This window comes from Stegostoma tigrinum, chromosome 15, assembly GCF_030684315.1.
Source record: "Stegostoma tigrinum isolate sSteTig4 chromosome 15, sSteTig4.hap1, whole genome shotgun sequence".
Taxonomy (NCBI): domain Eukaryota; kingdom Metazoa; phylum Chordata; class Chondrichthyes; order Orectolobiformes; family Stegostomatidae; genus Stegostoma; species Stegostoma tigrinum.
Window position 1 is genome coordinate 65,765,263 of NC_081368.1, and position 13,870 is coordinate 65,779,132.

General features: G+C 37.3%; 1 protein-coding gene across 2 annotated transcripts in view; it reads right to left on the reverse strand.

Annotated features, from left to right (window-relative positions):
* Positions 1-727: 727 nt before the first annotated feature.
* The window catches only part of LOC125458822 (MICOS complex subunit MIC27-like), a 37,800-nt gene continuing 24,657 nt past the window's right edge, over positions 728-13,870 (reverse strand). For both annotated transcript variants that reach the window (XM_048544529.2, XM_048544527.2), the window contains exons 4-9: positions 13,617-13,671; positions 11,090-11,188; positions 7,545-7,636; positions 6,515-6,613; positions 2,587-2,716; positions 728-1,121 (exon numbers count right to left, since the gene is read on the reverse strand). In XM_048544529.2, the coding sequence (XP_048400486.1) occupies positions 1,033-1,121; positions 2,587-2,716; positions 6,515-6,613; positions 7,545-7,636; positions 11,090-11,188; positions 13,617-13,671 (564 nt within the window). In that variant the 3' untranslated portion in view covers positions 728-1,032. The remainder of the gene's footprint in view (positions 1,122-2,586; positions 2,717-6,514; positions 6,614-7,544; positions 7,637-11,089; positions 11,189-13,616; positions 13,672-13,870) is intronic.

The window sequence follows — 13,870 nt, forward strand, 5'->3', positions numbered from 1 at the left end:
ACCGGAGTGTTTGGTTGATCCCAAGAGTGATGACATCAGGAGTCCTCAACACCTGCAGGGCAACCCGTGATGGTAAGGTCAGAAGGGAGGAGCCAGACAAAGTGCAATTAGAAACAAGTCCTTAGTGGTGATCCAGGCGGAAGTTACTCGATACACCAATGGCTGCAATGGTGGAAGTTGGCTGTAGCATTTGGAAGATCCTCAGTCATTGAGGTTTCCTTGCCACTGAAATTGGGTCTACCTTGTGTCAAGGCCTGTGTGTCTGATGTGCAACAGCATTTCCACTTTAAATAATGTCTACACAAGGCATCCATCTAGAGGGCCACACAAGGACCCACAGAATGCTTGACCAGTGACATGGAATTTTCTAGACAGACAGTCATAATAGCAAGTGATTGCCGACCACAGTGATTTCCTAGTGCATCCACTGTCTCTGTAGCTACTTCTTTTAATACCCTAGCAAGTATCCCATTAGGTCCAAGAAATGCATTGGCCTTTTAGCCCCATTACTTTGCCTAGCACCTTTTTCTCTGGTGATAGTGTATTTATTTCCTCTTCTTCTTTTGTCCCTTAAATATTTTGCAATGCTATTAGCATTTTCTACTTTGAAGATTAATGCAAAGTATTTATTCAACTTCTCTGCCATTTCCTGGATCACTAAGTAATCACTCTCACTAGAAACTGATCTCCTCACACATTCTGACAAAATAAAGATCTATGACCTTCCTGCAGTTACTCAACATTTATTTTCTAGATGCTACAAACACCATTAAACAATGTGGTATAAACAGGAACAACAATCTTATTTCTTTATTAAAATGTGTCAATTGAATATGTAAAATTTTAGGAGACAGGTTTATAATCAACACATTTTGACAGATATAAATAAATACACACTGCATAATGAAAAATTCACACTTTAGCATAAATGGTGGTCATCAACATTTCTGGATATACAAATTTGTTCCACTTCCAATAAAGACTCCTTGAAATACCAGAAAGCATATTGTAAGCGTCTGCAGTCGTGTGTCCTTAACTTCGAGTGCTGTACAAATCTGCATCTTCAGGACTTGACTGGCCATGGTCCATCAATTTGGGGTCAAGTGTAGTCATTTGTTTTTCTGTTGTAGGAACAAAACAAAAGATGGCTGCCATTTCATCCGGAACTTCTGAAACACGTTCCCCGTAACAATCGCAAAACATTGATATGTGGCTGTTTAAAATAGAGATGTCACAGCAGTAACTTTCTATCATGCTTAATAAAACAAGCCAAATATTTCCAGAGTTAAGAAAAATATCTATTAAGAGACCACAATTGTCATTAATACTTTGTAAAATAAAATGTACAGAAATAGAAAAAAAAATCGGATATTTAACTTACCTATTTCTAAACATTTAGCTGTTTATTACCCGAGGATGGTATAGTTTTACCTGTAGTTTTATACCAAGCTATATTTTAGAAGCAGGACCACAGATTGCCTGTTGCACGGTATGATATTTCTATCTAAATAAAATTGTACATCAAATGACCTATGACAAGCTAGATACAAAGGATAGTTGTGGAGTAGTGGAGAAAGGAAAACACAAGGCAGACAGAAATGATCAAGAGAAGTTGATCAATCTAGAGATGAAGAGATAGTCAGAGAGGTCAACTAATCAATTACTATTGAAATTATGTATATGTAGAGAAATTAATTGTACATAATATACTTGACATTATGCAAGCCAGGTCTTTGTAACTTGTACTTGTTTATATACGGAAGGTATTTGCTTATGGAAAATTGTTTGGCAAACAAATTTTAAAAACTTGGCAAGTGAGGAAACATGTTATCTTTGTAAAATCTAATCAAGTTTACTAATTAACTAACTTTTAATGGTCATTTATTTCAGAATATAGTGGCAAACAAGCTGTCTGCTTCTGGTGGTAACACAGGTAGTAAATTAGATGGCTAATGAGAACTGGTTACTTGATCAGCAGGGGCTGACTCTGGTCTTCAGAATTTCTGCTGGCACACATTCAGACGATTTTGCCGGCATGCAAGATCCAGCTCAATGCAATATCATTTTTAGAGAGTAATTAAGAGGCGAGTCAGCCTAGTGAGGGGATTCAGCACAGTGAGTGAAGGAAGATGCTGTTTGGTATTTTACAAAACAAGGAGTGGTTCAATTCTCAGGTTTCACTATGTCTTGCGCCCTCTCTGATGTTCAAAGACATTAAGTCAGCAAGCCAATACGATCCGTTAATAAGATTGAGTTTTTATTCTTCCTCTAAACCACGGCATTCATTTAAACTAGGAAAAGTTTACGTCCTGTATTAAATTTATAGCTTAATTAATTAAACTACTTAATAATGACATTAATTGTGGGAGAACATCTAGGTGGTGTATTACGCATAGTTAACAACTCTATGATCCTATGACTGAACATTGTTTTTAAATGTTCAGTTTTGTTACCCTGCTAGGCTTCTGGTAAAGCCTAGCAGGGTGACATTTGCAACCGAACCCACCAGCTCAGCGTGTCTACAGCCTCATTCACAGCCCAAACTACAAATCTTCGAAAACTTTAAGTAGAAATTCTGGTTAGTACCTCTTGTTGGCACAAAGATAACTTCTGGCTGTTGTACTTTTTCAGGCAATTCCTCTTCAAGCAGAGAGTCTGTGTTCTCTAATTCACCAAGTATCTCTTGCTTCGGCTGATCCTCCTTCACTTTAGTGGTCTAATATGAGGAATTAACACATCAACAATAAAACTGTCGAACTTAGCTCACTGTTTATTTCAAACAAGTAAAACAATGAGATGCCATTAACACTTCAGGAATCATGTGGCAATTTTGTTGACGCAACATAAAATGAATTTTGTGGCTGACCTCCCAAGACTGAAAGTTTCTTGTTCAGTTTCTTGTCATGTGTTGTATCGCCCCGATTACCCATGCACAGAAATTTACTGATAGTACTGTTCTAAATTGAAAGTTGAGCTTCAATAATCCTGCTCCACAGAAAGTTCATTACTGGCACTTCCAGTTACTTTAACAGTCTCTGCCCTGGCTCACTCCCACTGCCAATAAAAGCTAAGCTTTTCCATCAAAAGATGACGTTCATGGATTTTTTTAACATCCACTGTAATTAAACCAGAAATCTGGCATCTGCTTCCCATACACTCTGATTTCTGCCAACTTACAATGCTTTCCACTGACCAGTTTAGTTGTACTAGTCCATTCACAAATATTACACAAAAACAAAACTGTAATTGTATCAACTTTACTTTATGAGCTAATTCCACAACACCACAAACCCTCAGAAAGGTGTGCCCACAGACAGCACAAGCTAAGGTCAATGCTATAATATCATTATACACAGTCTTCTCGACCAGCGCTCTGAATGTCCACTGGAATTACTCCTTGTACATAACGATATAACTGAACTTCAGCTTAGTATAACAATTTTCAATTTTGATTGTTATTCACATTGTCATAGCTCCCAAATAGGTTTACAGCAGGAGAATGCTAATTTGCAGCTGGAAAGCTTTCTTGTCAGTTTAGGTTTCATCTGCAACATTCAGGAATGGCTCATGTTCAATTATTTACTGCTACAAAAACCAACGCTGTAATGTTTCGAGGTTTTCAATTAGACCACTGGAGAGCTCAGATTACCCCGCTGCCTAAAAACACAAATTACAGAAAGGAACAAGGTGGCAGGATAAACACAAAGAAAAATAATGCAGCACAAACACCAAAAATCAAAAATGTAGAACAAAAAGTTGGGTGGGGTGGGGAGGAGAGAGAAGAAGAAGAAGAACACATGGCAGGTCCCTCAACATCTATGAAGTTAAAAGCCAGGTAACAATACATTTTCAGGTTTACTGTGAGATTCCTCTATTTTCAAGCTTTGTTTCAAGTTTCTGGCAGTACATCAATTTGATTTTCTTTATATATACAGGCCAAATTCAAATGAATAAACTTGGAGCATTAATTTTTCCTGGCTTGTCAACATATACAGGAAACTCACAGTTAATACGCAAGAGTGGAAAAATATTTCACTTTTTGTTTATAATCATATTAGTGACAAATGTACACCCTTGATTTTAGTTGTCTCATTCTAGCAGCCACTTTCAACTAACAAGGCCCAAAGCTCTGGAATTCTCTCCTAAACTTCAGTGCCTCTGTTTTCCATTAAGATGCCTGTGAAACCAAACTCTTCGATTGGGCTCTTGGTCATCTTTTCTGACATCTGTCAGTGTCAAAGTTATTTTTTGACAACACTCTTGAGAAGATTCTTGGAAGCTGTTACCACATTAAACGAGCAATACAAGTAGTATATAGATGTCAGTTGTTGATTATATCTATTAGAAAAATGGGGTTGGGCGATTGCATTCTCAAGCTCACTTAAGCACCCTGACTGAAAGACTTCAATTTCAATTGAATAATTACTGAATTTAGCATCAATTAATTCAAATTTTTCAAACGTGGTCATCAAAAGAAACCATAGGTCACAGAAATGGGAAGTTATTTAAGCCTGGAAGTATATGAAGGAGAGTGACACAATTGGAAAACTTTGGACAAGATCTCAGTTTTGCATTGATGATAATTGCATAAAACATGTTTGTCATTAGTGGTTAAAGAAGAAAAAGTGATTTAATTGTCAGTGACATTATATAGCACCTTGGGCAAGCTTGCAAATAAAAATGAGTCCGAGTAACACAGACTTCCAAAGCAACTTAGTCAGCTCCAAGAATACTAGGTGTAGGGAGGAAAGCAAGGCCGGCACAAGGACATCAGCCACGGGCATGTAACATTTACTGACATCCTTGTCAGTAGTAAATGAGCACTTGTTGATCAAGTAATAATAAATACCAAATCACAGAGTCATCTCATCCTTTGGATTTATACAATTTTATACACATTGCTACTCTCAAAAGACCAAGAGTTAATGTACCGATGAACACTCTCACACCTCATCTCTTCTGAAATTATGTTTTCTACAAATTCAACATGTTGAATTACCCCGTGTTTGACAACTGACAGGAACAGGAGTAGACTTGTTCAGTCTTTCAATGGAATCTTGTTTGATCTGCTTTCCAACACCATATGCTTGTCTTGTTCCATATCTCTTTATACTTTTGGTTGGCAAAACCTTATCAATCTCAGTTTAAAAATTACCAATGATTTAATATCAATTGTCATTTGTAGATTTTCTACTACGACCGAAATGTCAAACACAAAGTTTTTAGAAAATGCAATTTAATCTCAGGCTCAAGGAGCAAAATTAATTTCTGTCCATCGACAACTATCGGTTCTTCTAAAATCACTGAACTTCAATCAAATCACCACTAACCTTCTAAATTTTGGGGATTACAAGCCTAGTCTGTGTAATCTCTCCGTGTAATTCAACCCTTGGATCCAGGTATTATTCTAATACAATCCACACCTCACTCCCTCTATCCTTTTTATGATACAATGCCCAGTATTTGAGTTACAGTTTAACCAGTTTGAATAGCTAAAACAGGACTCCCAGCCCCTTGAATTCTAGTCTTCTCGGGCTTTACTATTCTATAAACTTGATCATGACATTTTAATGGTGAAGGCACCCAGACCCTCAGGTTGCATATCCCAGATCCATTGATATGTTGTCTGTGGATCCACTGTGTGTTAACCAGCAAATGAGATTCATTCCTGAACTCCACATGCCATCATATCACATACCATCATATCACATACCTTGCCCCTTCTTCTTTCAATGCCCTTTGTGTAATCAATGAAACAGCTGAAGAAAATCTCATTATAAAACTGTACAATGTTGACTGATAATATTTTAATTTTATCCTTAATTTTCTTCAGCTGATGCCCACGCAGTGGGAAAATCAGTGAGAAACTACACTGCACGTAATGAAATGTGCATGTTGGGGGGGATAGGTTAAGAGAATGAAAACAAAGACCATTTTCATGCATCTGCTGGTTTTCATACCCATCAGCTGGTTTGCAACAGGAAGTACTGAAGAGATCCTGTTCAGTGCTGGCGTATCTGATCTCATCAAGAATGGCAGTGGATAGATTCTTAATAGAACTCAGTGATCACTTTTATTAGAATGGGGGGAACGAGAGAGAACAATGAGTGAGGAACAAAGGGCTATCAGGTATAAAGCAGCTAGGTTCAGGATTGAATCCAATGCCCACTTTAATAGCAACAAGGCGACAGAACCAATGTTGAATTGAGGGTCACTTTATACTTTGCACTTGCATATTAAAAGGGCTGTTTTCTCACACATCAGGCTAAACTTGTAATTAAAATAAAGATACCAAAACAATTTTAATAAGAATATCAAGTAACACACCACAAAGTACACACAAAAATTGTAAATGCAAACTAAAATAGTACATTTGTAATTAGTTGCAAGCCATACTTGTCTTTTCAGAAAATTGTGAATATTTAATGATTTAAACAATTTATACATTTTATCCTGTTTTAATGTTACGTTAGATTTATGTTCAATTACTATTGTACACAGTAATCTAAACTACCTCCAAGTCTTCCATTTTCTTTTCACTACTTCTTTTCCAGAGAGATCGAACTGCCTCATAACTCCCCTGGCTGACAGCATACATCTTCTGACCAGAAAACTAAAAGAAAAGCACAATATTAACAATTCTGCTGCTTGAAGCTGAATCCAATTGCAAACATTATCCTGTCCTTACACGGTTGGCAAATTGAAACACCGTCTGTCAAGCTTTCTAATAAAATTAGGGTAAAAATTCAAACTATGATTTGGGATTTTAAGATGCTTAGTTACGTGCTAAATAAAAAAAGCTGATAGAACAAAACATCAGTGAAACCAGGTCTAAGAAAGAAGCAAATAAAACATTCTGAGTACAAACAACAACTGCTGGATGTGGATCAAATTCTGGCCTCTTCCTCATTGTACTTTTAATCACTGCTAAATCTTTGCCATTCTCTCTACTTCCCTGTCCTCTTTGAACGTATGTTGACAAAGCTCTCTTTGTTCAAGCAATCAGGCATCTTCCTTGATCTTTCTTTATAGAGCTCTGTCAAAAGATGATTTTTCTTGATATCCATGTAAATTGTTATTTAACTATAAAGAAATGTTTTCAATGTCAACTGAGCAAAAGTTGTTGCTTCTTTAAAACGTTTTGTTCCAACTGAAAATAGTTTCAAAAATTTACCCAATTTTTTCAGTCCAGATTATTCCAATATTACTTAGTGATTATAATTTGTTCTCCAATGGGTTTCAGCTCCATCTGAAGAGCAGACTAATTCATTGCTTATCATACGGTACAATGAAAATTATTCATTTTCCGAAGGAAAAAGTCGAGAGTTCACATAGGTCTGCGTAATCTTCATCGTAAGTATTATTACATGGAAAATTCAAGATACATGCGGCTTGGGAAGCACGTCCAACTACTTTGTAAAACTCTTGTCCCAATTCTCAACAATGTTTTAAACAGTGAATAGTCCTACAATCATTAAATTAACTGAAAAGTAACACTTAAAATTACACTCAGGTGGAGGGAAATATCTTATCATCATTATTACCTTTGCCACTGAAATGGCTTGTTGAGGGTAACAAATGGCCATTCCAACAGATGCAAGTCCCGCAGGATATACCATCTTCTTAACCCGTGATCCTAAGAAGAATTAAATCAATTAGGGTGAATAAAACAGCACAGGAAGATAACTTCAAGATTCTTGAAACCAAATTTCCGCTTAGCCAAGCTGCAAACTGAATCAAATTTTTTAAAAAAGCATGAGTAGTACGAATACAGAGGACCAGCATTTATGTAGTTGTTGTAGTGATGTCATGGTTGGGGGCATGTCAACTTCAAACACTGTTTCTCTACTCAGGTTTCCTTCACTTCTGAAACAACTTTAATATACGCCTTCCAAGTCACTCAAACATCCTTATTTTGTTTAGGCCACTTTAGCAACAGTTTCATCAAGTCATTTCAAGCCATTTCTCACTCAGCCACTCCGTTAAAAACACTCTTGGTTCTTTTTTTCTAACCTTGTCCTGCATTTTCACTTTGATTTTGGGTCTATCTCCTTTATTTTTAATTATGTGACTTATTTTTCTTAGTATAAACTTCCAGGCGTCTTTTTGAACATTAGCACACTACAACAAGTAGGCTAGCTGCCTTCATCAGGTTTGCAATTCAGGCCTTTATGCTAATTGCTGCACTATAGTGGTGTTGGCTTGACTGCTTGATAATTTCCCCTGAAGCCACTGTTTAAAAATAACAGCTGAAATGAAGCAATTTTCAGCATGCAAACATTTCTGACCACTTAATTAATTCTTGACTGAGTGGTAAACAAATCTTGTAGCAAATCTAGCTAAAAAGCAGTCAGATTCCATTTCTGATGGTGCCTCTGATTCAATTGTTGTGGTCACATTGGAAAAACTGACATCATAGTTCATCAGAAATTAATACCTCAAATGTAACTGAGCAGCTGACATAGGATTCAGAAATGGAATCTTCGAGCGAGTCGGAACTGGGCTTAATCAGTAAAGGATTATGAGTAAGAAAATGCTCTTAAGTCAAATCTCACTTCAGAAATTTCAGAAAATATGAGAGTTGACCCTTTCACGCAGCATGGAGTAGACGGTGCGTTTTCAGACTTTCAGATGAGACATGCAATCTAGCCCTCCCTTTCCTTAGGAAAGAGATCCCGTGGTAAATATTATGAATCAACCTGTTCAGATACGTTATAGACACCTCTGGAGCAGGTGGATCTCGAGCTCAGGCCTCCTGGGCCAGAGATAAGGACATTACCACTGCACCCCAAGACCCTTAGATATCCCATGATACTATCAGGGGAGCAATGAGCCTCTCCACAGACAAAATCTATATTCACCCTTCATCCCATATGACTAAAGCAGATGATCTGGTCAATGATTTCACTGGTGTTTGAGGTAACCTTGGAGACAAAAATTATGATGTAGGTTGTGAGATTGCTGACATTTCAAATGTCATGACATTTCAAGATTGGTTGTTGACGTTAAAACACTTTGAGAAGCCAGAATTGCGACAGCGGTTTAGAAAAATGCAATCTCATTTCTAGGTGATGTACCACCTGCAGAGAATGTCTGATATCATAATTACCAATCATTATCCAAACACCATTTCACATGGATGTCAGTAGAAACTTCCAAGTCATTGCATTTTGATGCAATTAAGCTTTTAAATAATGCTATCTTTCTTCTGAAAGAAAGGGCAATTGACTACTGCAACAAAACTCATACTGATTCTTTCTAATTATTCTTAATCAAGTCAGAGGATTGTGCAAATTGTATGGTTTTCGATCTCAAGTTAAACAAAGAATTCCCATCAATTCTTATGGCTGTAAACATTAGGCCACGTGGGGAAAATGACTCATTTGGGTACTGAGGCAGATTTTTTTTTAAAGAACAGCCTGTCTACACACCTGTCTGCCAGTGTCTAACTCCAACTTTTTACTTCTCCAGGATCAGCTGGCCTCGCTCTCGTTAGCACCCTGTTCTCCACCCAGGAATGAAAATTCCATTTTCCTGGCATTTTGCCTGAAGGTAAACAGGGTGAGCCACGAACTTTCCCAGATCCAACCACCTGCCCCAAGGATGAAAATCCAGGCCAAACAGCAGGGCTCCAGTGGTTTGTACTAAGCCACTGGCTTTTCTTGACATATTAATAAACCAGATTTGGTACAGTGCATAATTTCAAAATTTGCATTTGACACAAATCTTGGAAGCATTGCAAACTATGAGGAGGGTCGTGACACACCTCAAAGGCACAAAGTCAAGGTCAAATGAAATTTAATGCAATGGTGAAAAGTTGGTAGCTTTTAATAGGAAGAATGATGAATGACAATATTATTTGAAGAGAACAATACTAACCACAGTGTAAGTGCTCCAGAGGTAGAAGTACAAAATCTTTGTAAGTGTCAAAATAGCCTGAGAAACTGGTTAAAAAGGCATACTGGATCCTGACTTTACAAAGTGGTATTTGATACAAAGCAAGAAATATTCAATGAGCTTTGCAACTGCGGGACTGGCATTTTTTTACCCTTGAAGTTGTCAAAGTCATGAACTAAAAGTTATATGGATCATAAAAGTTAATATTTTACTTGTTTTTTTTAAACTGATGTTTTCCCACTGGCTAGTGACATAGAAACCAGGGGACATAGATCTAAAAGTTCTGGGCAAGAGATGCTGGGACAAACTTATTTTTATGCAAGTGGAAATGGTCTGGAACTTTCTGCACATGAGGTGGAGAAAGAGGTGATCAGTGATTTCAAAAGCAAATTTAGTCAACACTTGAGGAAATGCACTACAAGTTTACGGATGCATGGGAGATTGCCGACATCACAGCTGGCGTGTGCTTATAGGGCTGCTTTTGTGCCACTTTGGCTGTACATAATGGTGAACCATAAAACCACTATAAAATTCTAGTTCAGCCTCAAGACTGGTTTGCCCAATTTGGGGAACAGCACTCTTGGAAGGGTATGAAAGCTTTAGACAGGCTGCAGAAAAAAAACTGATGAGAATGGGTCCAGAAATGCAGGACTTCAGTTATGTGGACAGATTTTAGAAACTGAGGTTGTTCTACTTACAGAAGAAAAAGAGGAAAGAGGAAAGGAAATTTGAGGCAGGCTTTCAAAATCATGAGGATCTAAATAGCACAAGTAGAGAAATATTGGGCCCATTTGCAGAAGGATCAGGAACCAGAAGTTGATACAAATTTAAGATGACTGTTAACACAACCAAAGGCAACAGCAGGAAAGACATTTTTTAAAAAGCAGTGTACATCACCGGACACACTTGTTCAGGTAGATTTAATTGTGGTTTACAAAAAGGAATAGGGAAAGAACCTGGACAGACAAAAGACTGCAGGGGTATACGGAAATGACAGAAGAGTGGGGCAAGCTATACTGTTCTAGTTGAGAGCCAGTATGGATTTGAATGGGCCTGAATCCTCCTTTAGTGTTGTAACCACTCTCAATTCTGTGAAAATAGATGGACAGCTACAACTGCTTTCAAACCTGTTAGCTGAATTTATGCGAATCAATGTCCAAGGAGTTAAAGCTGTTTCATGCTCACTACTTACCTCTTGTTGCTAGAATTAATCCAGCCAATCCAGATACTGTTATCACACCCACTCTTGGGAAGAAACCTTCAGGTGGATCCTTGAGAAAGATATAGGCATCTTAGAAGAAGAAAAAGATGAATATTTTCCTTGTTATATCTCTATGTCAATCATGGAAGTTACTGAGAGAACTGTGGACTAATGTTACAGCATACAATGCCCCACTCTGCACTTTTAATTTTACCATCTCAAGGGCTCCTGAAGCAGCACTCTCTCTCTGTCCATTCACAATTTACACTGTTGCAGACAATTCCATTTTAAATTGCATATTTGTTTCCAACTGCACAAATTCTACATAGATAACCACTTCTTTATACTTCATGATTCATTGCGATTAATGAGCATATAAATCTCTTCATTATAAACAATGAGGAGATCTTCAACTTACATATTCAGAAGGCTATGAAAGTCATGCTCATTTAATTTATCAAAATTTTAACAACCTCTCAAATTTCTCAACATTACTTGCTTCTTACCTTTGATAGCTGACATTATTCCACCTTCGAGGGTGGGTCAAGTTACACTCTTATATTACCTTGTGGAAATTTGATTAAAGGCCAGAAAAGGCTAGAAAACTTAGCAGCTTAGTAGTATCCATGGACAGAATCTAAGTTCACAATCTAGGTTGATGCTCTTTAATTGTGTTTCTTATCACAGAGACAACCTAACCACTCACTGTGTGAAAAAGGTTTTCCTCGTGTCATCATTGCTTCTTATACCAACTACTTTAAGTCTGTGCCCTCTCATTCTTGTTCCTTTCACCAATGGGAACATTTTTCTTCAACTATTCTGTTCAAATTCTTTATGATTTTTAATATCTTAGTGGAAATCTCAATCTTCTTCTCCAGGAATAGTCCCAACTCCTCAAATCTACGTAACTTAAGTTCCAGTCCTGAAACCATTTTTACGAATCTTTTCTACATTCTCTTTAATGCTTTCACATCTTACCTCAAGTGCAGAGCTTAGGATCAGGTGCAATATTCCAGCTGACACTGAACTAGTGTTTATTTTACAAGTTTAATATAACTTCCTTGCTTTTGCACTCTATGTTGATAAAGGCCAGGATGCCGTATGCATAATTAACCTTGTTTTCAACCTGATTACCAGTTTCAATGATCTACACACATTATACACCAGGTTCCCCTGCTCCTGTACCACCTTCAGAATAGTATTCCTTTCTTTAATGTCTATCCACGTTCTTCCTCTCAAAATTAATCACTTCACACTTCTCCATATTTAAGTTTATTTCTTAACTGTCTGTCCATTCCACACACTTGGCTACACCCTGAAGTTCCACGCTACTTACCTCCAAGTGCACAATTTTTAAGTTTCACATCATTCACAAATTTTGAAGCTGTGCCCTGTACACCAATATATAAATCATTCATTACATATCAAAAAGAGCAGGGGTTCCAACTCTGATCGCTGAGGAACCCTGCTGTAAACTTTCACCCAATCTGAAATGCAACAATTCACCACTATGGTGTGCTCCTCATCATTCAGCCAAGTTCATACTGATGTTGCTACAACCCCTTTTATTTTACGAGCTCTAACACTGCTCACAAGTCTGTGTGACACTTTATCAAATGCCTTTTGAAAGCCCATGCAGACCACATCAACAGCATTATCCTCATCAACTACCTCAGTTCCCTTACCAAAAAAAGGTCAAAATTTCTCTAAATGACTTGGCCTTTCTTTTGCAATATATTGTTGTTGCAGACATTATCGCTCTGCTTTCCATTCTTACTCTTGCTGGGCATCAGATGTGTAATTCTAAACAATCTTTTGTCCTCTGTTTATTCTATGTTAAAAAGCTTACTGAACTTCCTCCTTCTCAACATATCATTTCTTTAATATTAAACTGTGGAATTCTTTCCCTCCCTCAGTCTTCCATTATCTTGGGCTTCTGGAACACCAGTCTGCCACATGAGCACTGCATCTTGATTTAATCACACCTCTGCCTTTTCACATTAGTATCTCATAATAATAATAAAGGACTTTAGCTCTTTACTCAGGTTATAAATTTTTTTTTCCATCTTTCAAGATTTTAAAAGAAGTACAGTAGTTAATATTCCTCCCAATACCGTTCCAGGTCAGTATGTCATATACGTGGTCAAAGATTTTAGTTCCAAACCAGAGCTATCTTTCCATAAATTAAATCATTTTAGAACTTTTCCTGTCCAACATTTAGTCGCACTGTGTTTCAGCTGATACGATATAAACAAGCAATCAAAAATCTAATGCTCAGATGTCACGCAAACAGAATCCGATGATCAATATTTATTAAGGGAATGCATTTCCCTTACATTGTTGATGGGTTACCAAGTAGTGTACAAGCTGGAGCTGAGTCACATGAACCATTAAGACCCAGGGTTGATAAATGCTGAGCCAGTCAGCCTCAATCAGGACAAAAGTGGGCCTGCTCCAAATGGCGTTAGTATCCTCAGGCTAAGAGGGAAACAAAACCAAAAAGAAAAGCGACACTTACCTTTCCCAAACGTAACCATATTCGTCGTACTATTTTTCATAACATTATATACAACCTATGGAAAAAAAAAATGAAACCACGTCAAGTGTAATTTTATCAGTACTAGGAAAAGTATTGTGCAGGCAGAAATGAACACTGAACATACTGGAAGTGAAATAAAAATGAAAAATGCTTGGTAAATGAAAGGCTCTTGTAATGGGAATTTGAATATTTTGGCTGGAAAGGGAAATTAAAATGTGACTTAAACACATTTA